General features: G+C 59.9%; 1 protein-coding gene across 1 annotated transcript; it reads right to left on the bottom strand.

The window, feature by feature from the left end:
* Positions 1-591: 591 nt before the first annotated feature.
* LOC111763300 (WAS/WASL-interacting protein family member 1-like) lies at positions 592-8,624 on the bottom strand. Its single transcript, XM_058280687.1, has 2 exons — positions 1,296-8,624; positions 592-1,150 (listed from the first exon to the last, which is right to left on the bottom strand). The coding sequence occupies exon 1, from the start codon at positions 3,481-3,483 to the stop codon at positions 2,506-2,508; it is 978 nt and encodes a 325-aa protein (XP_058136670.1). The 5' UTR covers positions 3,484-8,624; the 3' UTR covers positions 592-1,150; positions 1,296-2,505.
* Positions 8,625-10,148: the final 1,524 nt, after the last annotated feature.

The raw sequence follows: 10,148 nt of genomic DNA on the forward strand, positions 1-10,148 counted from the left end.
GATGAGGATCAGGGGGCAATTATTGGGGCCTCTTGAGCTTTCAGTCCTCCCACCTTTGCTTGTACCCACCTTCCATTCGGTAAGGAATAATGCCATTACAAAGAAAATCAAATCAGCTTGGCCCTGCTCCTGGAAAAGCAGTCTTGCAACAACAAGTCTATGTGAACCAACCCTCACAGCAGAGTTCCAAATGTACTTCCACGGTGTAGTGTGTTGCATGGTGCCCACCTCCCCAAAAGATATGTCCATGACCTAATTCCTGAGATGTGACTTTATTTGGTGAAAGGGCCTCTGCAGACATAATTAAGACTCTAGAGAGGAGATTATTCTAGATTACCCAGGTGGGCCCTAAATCCAACGGCAAGGGTCCTTATAAGAGACAGCAGAGCAGACACAGGAGAGGAAAAGGCTGCGTGAAGTTGGGGGTGGAGATGGGAGGGTTGCAGCCACAAGCCAAAGAACTTCTCAAGCCATGAGGAGGTTGAGGCAAGGAAGGATTCTCCTCCAGTGACTTCAGAGGAATGTGGTCCTGCTGACCCCTTGATTTCAGACTTTTGTCCTCTAGAACCGTGAAAAAATAAGTTTATCTCGTTTTAAGCCACCAAGACTGTATTCATTTATTATGGTAGCCATAGAAAATTAATACATTTGGGAAAGCAGGAGAGAATCTTGAACACAAATGTGAAGTCAGAGGAATAAGTTGGCATACAAAGAAGCTTGGTAGGTGTGAAGTTTATATATTGATGAGAAATAAAACTTTTATCTCTACAGAATTTTACAAATTCTCCCCCTTCCCTGCACCCACCCAACAGCCTCTCCAAGCCTTCTAGTCACTGTTCTTTTGCAGTGTCTAATACAGCTGGGCTGCAGTTCCATTCTTTACCACTAGGTGGCAGTAGAGGCCTTTACCCAGTCTGAGAATTTCTTGGACAGCTAGGGGGGAGGTCAGGCCTCATTAGACCCAGTGGTCCCTCTTGATGGAGAGAAGGGCCCTGTGGGGGGGGCACTGGTGGTCCTTTGGAAAGAGCTGGGGTTCCCCTGAAGCTTCTCCTAGTGGATGCTGGTCCTCAGGAACACTGGATGCCCATTTCCTCATTGCTGAAGTGGGGGTCAGGCAAGGTCCTCCCAGTGCTGAGGTGCTCCCTGCTGCCTGAGCAAGAGAAGATGGTGGAGGGCCGGGGAGGGCAACAGAAGAGGGGGTCCTGTGGGAAGGAGACAGCCCCCTTCCCACCCAGCCCAGACAGGACCCAGGGGCCAGCCCTTGGAGGCCCACCCAGCCCGGCCCTGCCCCTCACCAGCAGTGAGCCTCTCATTCCTTGTCCTCCAAGAGCCCGGGGCGGCCGCGTCCTCCGTGCAGTACCCAGAGTGCAGGCCAGACAGAAAAGGGAGAGAGAATGGGGGTCACAAAGGCCCTGCCACCCCAGGCTGCCCCTTCTCCCGCCGCGGAGCCGTGGGGCCCTGGGTGGGCTCCCGCCTCCAGCTCAGGATCCGGAAAGCTCTGCCTGAGGCGGCGGCAGGGAGGGGGAGGTGAAGGGCTGAGCTCAGGTGTCCCCGGAACCTTCCCCAGAACCTTCGGGAGCTGGGGGTGTGAGGGCCTCCCCCGTCATGGAGGGAAGGAGGTCAGAGAGGGGAGGACAGAGACAGCAGGAAAGAGAGCAGGGGAGAGAAAGGAAAGGGGGAGAGGAGAAACAGAAGAGAGGAACGGAAGAAGACAGGAGGGAGTGGAAAAAAGATGAGGAAAATAGATTTGGAGAGAAGAGAGAGCAAAAAAGGGGGAGAGGGAAACAGACTTTGGCCCAGTGGTTAGGGCGTCCGTCTACCACATGGGAGATCTGCGGTTCAAACCCCAGGCCTCCTTGACCCGTGTGGAGCTGGCCCATGCGCAGTGCTGATGCGCGCAAGGAGTGCTGTGCCACGCAGGGGTGTCCCCGGCATAGGGGAGCCCCACGCGCAAGGAGTGCGCCCCATAAGGCGAGCCGCCCAGCACGAAAGAAAGCGCAGCCTGCCCAGGAATGGCGCCGCACACACGGAGAGCTGACACAGCAAGATGACGCAACAGAAAGAAACACAGATTCCTGTGCCGCTGATAAGGCCAGAAGCGGTCACAGAAGAAAACACAGCAAATGGACACAGAGAGCAGACAACTTGGGGGGGGGGGGGAGGGAGAGAAATAAAAAAATAAATCTTAAAAAAAAAAATAAAAAGGGGAGAGAAGAGAAACAAGATGGAAGTGAGAAGGCAGAGAAGAAAGGAGGGGGTGAGAACGCCAGAGAACTCCAGTGAGAGAGAAGGGAGAGGGCAAGAAGGGGGGAGCCAGGAGGAGAGAGGAGAGCAACAGGAGGGAGGGAGGGAGCACTGCGCGGGGAAGACGGAGGGAGACCCTGAGAGGGAAAGGAGGCTGAGGCAGAGAGAGGCGGCCGAAGGGAGAGTCAGCGAGAACGGTGGGGACAGAAGAAGGAGAGGGAAAGAGGAAGGAGAGGTAGGACATAGGAGAAGGGCCAGGAGTTAGAGGGAGAAAGGAAGGGAAAGGGGAGGGGAGAGTGGGAAGGAAAGGGGAAAGACGGAGAGGAAAGGGTAGGGGAGGAAGGAGGAGGAGGGGACAAGAGGTCCGGTCCAGCAGCAAGGACGAGAGAGGACAAATGGGGACAGAAAAGGAAGGGACAGTGAGGAGACAGACAGAAGGACCGTGGGGGAGGGGCTGCCTGGCTGGGGAAGATGGAGGGAGGTGGGGGGGGCGCTGGGGCCCGAAAAAATAGACGAGAAACAGGAGAGAGGAGAGAAGGGGGAAAGAACAAGGAGAAAGAGACAGTGAGACCAAGACGGATGGGGCGGGGAGAAGGAAGAAGGATGACCAGAGGGAGAGTGGAGCCGGTGCAGGAGGACAGGGAGAAGGGAGAGCCGGAGGGAGAGAGGGAGGAGGGGAGGGGAAGGACGGGGGATCAGAAAAGAGAGCGGAGGAAGAAAAGGGGAGAGTGATAGAAGGTGAAACAAGAAGAGGGAGACAGCTAGAGGGGGGAGAGAGGGGACAGAAACAGACCTGGAGAGAAGAGGCAGGAGGGAGCGTGAGGAGGGAGAGCCCAGACGACAGGGAAGAAGCCAGAGGGGCAGAGAGGAGGGCCTGCTGGAGCGGGGCCAGGAAGGAGGCAGGAGGCGGGAGGGAGAGGAGGGAAGAGCAGCAGGAGGGAGCGAGCAGGGGAGGAGCCAGGGAAGGGGAGAGCGAGGGAGCCACTCCACCAGAGGGAAGGCAGGAGTGGGCAAGGGAGGAAGGAGAACAAAGGGGAAGGGAGAGGAAGAGTGTGAGAGAGTGCGTGGGGCAAGAATGTGGAGAGAGAAGGGAAGAGGTGGAGAGGGAGAAGAGAGGGAGTGGGGAAAGGAGAGAAGGGAGTGGGCAGCAGTGGGAAGGGGCCGCTCCAGGAGGCGCGGGAGGCACACGCACACCCACCGCACAGGCTCACACACGGGCACACGCACGCGGGCACACATGTGTGCACATCTCCCCCGGGACCAGAGACAAGGTGGGCGTCGGGGGAGGCCCAGCACAGGGAAGGCTGGGAGGGGATGAGGGAGAGGGAAGACGAGAAGGAGGTCAAAAAGCTGCAGGGGGCAGCCCCAGAAGGAAGAATGGTGGGATGGGCGGGAAGTGGGAAGCGAAGCCGGGGTGGGGGACGGTGCTGGGCGGGAGGGCCGGGGAGAGGCATCCCCCCCACCTGCCCTGGAGACAGGAGCCCCGGCTGTGGGGCATGGGGCACCTGTGAACGGGCAGGCCAGGGTCCCCCGGCCTTGCAGGGACCTCTTTCTGCTTCAGCACGGATGGGCCATTTTTGTGATGGAGGGAGAGAAGGGAAAGGAGGGCAGGGGTGTGTGTGTGTGTGACAAACAGGAGGGGAGAGAGGGACAGGGGAAGACAGAGAGGGCAAGTGGAGAGCCCACGTGGTGAACGAATGCAAAATAAAGCTCAGATGAGGGAAGAAGCAGTGGAGAAAGGCTGGGCAGGAAGGTTTTGGGGAAGGGAAACTGAAGAACAGCCAGACAGACACAGAGATCTCATGTAGGAGAGAAACAGGGCCAGTGACAGGCCAGGGAAAGGCAGGCAGAGCCAGGAGCGGCCAAACTCCCGCGTCTGGGCCGACGGGCCAGGCCGCCTTGCCCGCCCCATGGCTGAGAACGGCCCCACCCCTGCCTGAAAGACTTGGAAGAATCCTGCTGCGCATCAGACTGCTGACAAGAACGCCAGGGAGACGTGGGTTAGCACGGGGGAGATGGGACCCCAGTGAGGTCACGAGCAGTTTTGCCTCTTCTCGGAGGGCTTTGCTGATCTGAGGAAAGTGAGCCTCTCGTTGGGACGGCAAGGGCGTCAGAAATCCGGAGACCTTCGGCTGATAGGAGGAACCCAAAGAGCCATGCCCCAGGCAAAGCGTACCCCCCACTGCGCCTCCACACACCCTCCAGCCTTGCCCCCAGGCCGGTGGCAGAGGGATTGGGAATTTTCTCTAGAGGAGTATACCGTTATCCCCAGAGGTAAACTTTCAAATCCGACCAGCAGCACAGGCCCACAAGGAAACAAGGCACCATGAGCAAGAACCAGCAGAAATAATAGAACGACTGGCGCGGCTTTAGCTGCTGGTCAGCAGACCGAGCCTATACGGCAGCCACGCTTCCTATGCTCAAAATAACACCTTCAAAATAAAAACATCAAGCTCACAGACAGGACGGCGGTGAGGAACAGGGTAGTTACTGAGAGAGAAAGAGGAGGGAGGGAGGGACAGAGAGGGAGGACACGAGGGTAAACTAAAGGAGGAGGAAGACACAAGAGGAAGGAGGATCTGGCTGCACACTTGTGAGCCACGCGTGGTGACGTGATGTCCTCCCAAACCCTGGCCTAACGGCCCGGTGCCCAGGGAGGGCCAGCGTGCAGCTGCAGGACCTGGCAGGACCTGAGCTCCGGAAACCGTGAAGCCTCAAGCCTGGGCCACCTGTTCTGAGGTGGGACAAAAGCAGCTGCTCTGAGGAGTGAGGTGTGAGGCGCGCCTGCAGCCTTCCGGCCTCTGGCCAGCGGGGCCTTCCCAGCTGTGGGAGTCGGTGAGAAGGGGGCTGGGGAGATAGGAGTGTGCGGAGGGGGGAGAGGGCCTGTGCGTGTGTGTGGGGTGATAAGGGGGCAGGGCGGTGGCAGCAGAGGCCAGCCACCAGGGCGGGGTGGGGAGAGGCAAAGTGTGGGGGGAGAGAGAGAGGAAGAGGAGGAAATGGGAAGTGTTCAAGGAAAGAAAAAGACGGAGATGGGGTGTGAGGGGAAATGGGGTTTTATAGCCTTATAAGAGAGGAAGAGCTGCCCTGGGAGAGGTGGGGGGGGAGGCAGAGGCGGGGAGGTGGGGGGGGGAGTGAGGAGCGGGGGAACCAGGGAGGGAGATAGAGGGTCAGAGAGGGAGGGAGACAGACAGACAGGGACAGAGAGACACAGAGAGACCAAGAGAAAAAATGGGGAGAAAGTGAAGTGGAGAAGGAAAGCAAGTGCTCCCCAGGGGGCAAGAGGAGGGCTGGGGTGGGAGGGAAGAGGCGAGACCCTGGCAGGGAGAGGAGTGGGCAGGCAGGCGGAGCACCAGGTGGGCATCAGGCCCGAGGGGGGGGGGGCAGGAGGCCTGGGGAGGGCGGGAGGGAAAGGGGTTGAGCCACAGGGCAGAGGGGCAGGGAGGGCGCAGGCTGGAGAGATGAGTGTGTGAGAGAGCGAGCGTGAGAGAGAGGGCCAGAGTAAAAGAGAAGACGGGGGGGGGGGGGGGGGGGGAAGGGGGAGAAGGAAGGGAGAAACAAGAGCAGGGGGTCGGCAAGAAAGAAACCGAAGAAGAAGGTGAAAAGGGAAGAGAAACTGAGCAGAGCTCACACCTGCCTGGAGCTGGAAAGGGGGGGCAGAGAGTGTGGGAAGGCTGGGGGGGCAGAGCGGGGAGTGGGGTGAGGCGAGCCCATGGAGGGGTGGAGAGAAGGTGAGGGGGAAAGCTAGGAGAAGGCAGGAGGGAAAGGGACAGAGAGGAATGGGGAGCAGAGGGAGAGGAAAGCTGGGGGCAGAAGGCACCTGTGTGAGAGAGACAGAGAAAAAGTCTAACAGAGGGAGGGGGGAGCGGGGAGAGAGTCGGAGACAGGGGCAGGGAGAGCTGGAGAGGCCGAGGGGAGCAGGGAGGGGAGGGAGGGAGAGAAGGTCGGGAAGGAGGAGCGGGGCTAAGGGAATGAGAGACAGACATGGGGAGAGACAGAGAGAGGGAAAGCGTCAGGAAGAGAACAAGAAACAGAGAAAGACAGGTGGAGACAGATACAGAGAACAGAGAGCGAGAAAGAGCGAGATACAGTGAGATATAGACAGAGTGAAACCAGGGGGGAGAGAGAGGGAGAGTGACAGGCAGGGAGGGGGGGGACTAGGCTTTAGGAGAACCAGAGCCAGCAGCCCGCGGATGGGGAAGAGAGAGAGGGGCAGGACAGAGGGCTGGAGAGGGAAGCAGAGATGCAGAGAGAAGTGGGGCGAGAAGAGGAGGGGGGAGCAGGATGCTTAAGAAAAGAGGGGGGAGCTGGGTTTGCATCGGATTGGGGGGGGCTGGGGGAGGGTGGCCCGAGGCCGGTGAAGGGAAGGGAGAAGCGGTGAGGAAGGAGCACCCGGGCAGGGCGCAGCGGGCACCGGGAGGGCGAGCCCTCGGGGGCAGCGTCCCGCACCCCCACCCTCATCCTAAAGAAAAGGCACGGCCATCAGTACCCACACTTTTTCCCCAAACGAAGAAACCACCCTGGACCCCGTGTCTGTCGGCCCCGCGGGGTCACGGCCTCATAAATGAGGTCACTGCCGCCTGCCCAGCGCGCTGGGGTGAACGTGAACCCCTCCTCCACGGCGACGGCGGGCCGGGGAGACAGTGAAGCCCCTTCACTCTGGAAAAGCCGGAGCTTCGGCAGCTCAGAAGGAAGAAAACAGGAGCCAGCGGAGAGGAGGGTAACAGAGGGTACAGGGGGAGGCGTCAGGTGCGGAAGTTACCTGGCACAGGATAGGCGCTCAATAAATGCACATCCCCTCTCCTGGTGGAGAGCAAGAAGGAAAGGGGGGGCAGAGAGGAAGCGAAGGGGAGACGAGGGTGTGAAGAGGAGTGTGAAGATGCTACAGAATCTGGCAGACAGTAGGCACTCAATAAATGCCCAGGAGGGAGCTGGCAGGGCAGAGAGGAAGAGGAGAAAGTGGGGGAGCGAAGGAGCCAGGGAGAGAGGCAGTGGTGAAGAGCACGCAGGTGAGGCAGGGCGCAGAGGAGGCGCTCATCAGTGCACGCGGGCCTCCTTGGCTGAGACTCAAGAAAAGAAGGAAAGCAGGCGGGGACGGGGCTGAGCAGAAAAGCAGGCGCCGGCTGAGGAGGCGGCGCAGCAGGCCGCACTGGTGGGGGCCAGCGCGGGCGAAGCAGGGGCACACAGGAGGTGCTCTGTACATGCTGGTTCTCATCCCCAGAAGAGGGCCCTGACGACAGAGGGAGGGAGAAGTTAGCTGAGAGAGAGGCAGGGAGAGAGGCAAGAGGTAGGGACTGTTAACCACTCGGCATACAGCAAGTGCTCCATATTTGCTTATTTGCTTCTTTCTGTCTCCCAAGAAAGGGCAGATGGAGTAGAAAGAAGGAGGAGAAGCCAGGGAGGAAGAAGCAAGGAGAAGCAAAGGCACGAGGGAAGGGGGGAACGTATGAAAACTGTGTGGCATACAGTAGGTGCCCAGTAATGCCCATTTCCTTCCCTGGAAGAAAACAGAAAGAAGCAGGGGCCAGCAGAGACCACGGGTCAGTGGGGACTCACGAAGGAGAGTAGAGAAGATGCATGAATTGCTCGGTATACCAGAGGTACTCAATAAGTGTTCCATGCCTTGGAAGAGAGTACAGAAAGACAAGGAGGGGACAAAGGGGGACAAGGGATAAAGAAGGTGAGGAGAGGAGAGAGTTTCTGAAAAGTGCCTTGTACACAGTAGGTGCTCATTATATGCTTGTTCCTCCCCCTGGGAGAGAGCAGACAAGGAAAGAAAAACCATAGAGGGCAAAGAAAGGAATTGGGGGGAAACTGAAATGAGTGTTGTTAAATTCCCTGGCACATAGTAAGTGCTCAGTAAATGCCCATTTCCTTCCCAGGAGAGACCAGGCAAAATGGAAAAAAGAAATCAGAGTCGAAGGGTCAGGGGCGCAAAGAGGGTATAAGGCATGGGGGTGCTGCAGGAAATTGCCCCATTAAACAGTAGGTGCTTAATAACTGTCCATTCCCTGGCTAGCAAGGGAGCCAGAAGCACAGGAGGAACAAGCAGAGGACACGGAGGGAGGGGCAGGGAGAAGGGGAGGCTGTGAGGAGAGGCGAGGCGGCATTTCAGGTGCATTCAGCAGGGGCTCCGTAAGTGCTCTTCCCTTCGCAGGGCTGAGCTGAGACCAGGCGGGGAGGGGCGGGGCCGGGCCCGGAGCGGCGCCCCTCCCCCAGGGCCCCGCCCCCAGCTGCCCCCCAGCTGCCCCCCAGCTGCCCCGACACTGGGAGCCTGGACAAGGGCCCATTGTCCTGCCCTGGCCTGGCAGGCCCGGGTGGGGGCTGGGGGGGCCTTAAGGGGAGGGGCACGGCCTTGCCCCCCGGGCGACCCCGTCTCTCTCCCCCCTCCCCCCTCCGCTCCCTGCCCCCTCGACCCCCTCCCCCCTCGGCCCCAGAACTCAGGCCCCCTCCCCCCTCTTCTTCTCTCTGAGGCCTCAGGGTCTCCCTCTGTCGCTGAGCCTTTGTCTCTGGCTGTTTTTCCAGGGGGCCCCCCACCCTCAGCCCTGGGCCTCCCCCACCCCCAGGGCCGGGGCTGGGAGGCAGAGGGGCGAGTGAGGAAGGAAAGAAGGAGGCGAGAGGAGGAGAGAGGTGGAGACAGAACAGCTTTATTCAGAGGAGAACAGTGGCGAGGCTGGGGCTGGCCTCCGTCCAGGCCGGCTGGGGGACAGAGACCAGAGACCCGAGACCAGAGACCAGAGACAGGAGGGGAGGAAGGGAGGCAGCGAGGGAGGGAGGGGGCAGGGGGACAGAAAGGGCCGCAGAGAGGAGGGGATGGAGGAGGAGGAGATGTCAGGGTGAGACGGGAGAGATGGGAGAAGGGGGCGAAACACCAGAGTGCCTGGCGCAGGCGCAGAGGGGGAGGAGAGGGAGACTGGGCGGGGGGGGGGGGGGGGGGGGGGGCGGTGTCAGTGAAGAGAGGTAGAGAGAGGAGGAAAGGAGGAGAGGCCAGGAGGCCAGGAGAGAGGGAAGGAGAAGGATCGGGGGAGAGGGACCAAGTGACAGGGACAGAGAGGGAGGGAGAGAGACAGGGAGGGACAGAGAGAGAGATAGGGGGAGAGAGAGGAATGAGGAAAGAGAGAGGGACAGCAGGAGAGAGGGACAGAGAGAGGGAGAGAGAGACACACAGGGAGAGGACCAGGGGAAAGAGACAGGGAGGGACAGAGAGAGGGAGACAGAGGGAGACAGAGGGAGACAGAGAGGAGAGGGACAGGGAGGGACAGAGAGAGGGACGAGGTAGAGAGGGACAGAGAGGGAGAGAGAGAAAGACACACAGAGAGGACAGAGAGAGTGAAACAGGAAGGGACAGAGAGAGGGACAGGGAGAGAGACAGAGACACGGGGGAGAGAGACAGAGAGAGGGAGAGAGAGAACGGGGGCAGGGACAGAGAGAGACACACACAAGGGGGAGGGACAGAGTGAAAGGGAAAGGCAGAGAGAGACAGAGAGGGAGAGAGGGAGAGAGGGAGAAAGAGAGGGGCAGAGGGAGGGGAGCAGAGAGGGAAAGAGGGACAGGGAAGGAGGGACGGGGGAAGACAGGGACAAGAGGAAGGGAGAGGGAGAAAGAGACAGAGGGACAGGAGGAGAGGAAGAGAAGGAGGCAGAGCGGGACAGGGACAGAGAAGGAGGGAGAGAGGGAGAGAAAGGCGCAGGGACAGAGGGGGACAGAGACAGGGGGACAGGACAGACAGAGGGCAGGAGGCGCTGCACAGCGGGCGCGGGGACATCGAGGCCGAGTGGGCCCCCTCACCTGGCGTCGGCGGCGTCTGTCCCCCGGGCCGGGGCAGGCAATTTAAGGGGTGCCCCAGGGACAGGCCCGCCCCCCGCCCCCGGCCCCCCAGTCTTATCGGGCCAGTCCTGGGCTCGGCG

This window comes from Dasypus novemcinctus, chromosome 18 (assembly GCF_030445035.2).
Source record: "Dasypus novemcinctus isolate mDasNov1 chromosome 18, mDasNov1.1.hap2, whole genome shotgun sequence".
In the NCBI taxonomy this organism is placed as follows: Eukaryota; Metazoa; Chordata; class Mammalia; order Cingulata; family Dasypodidae; genus Dasypus; species Dasypus novemcinctus.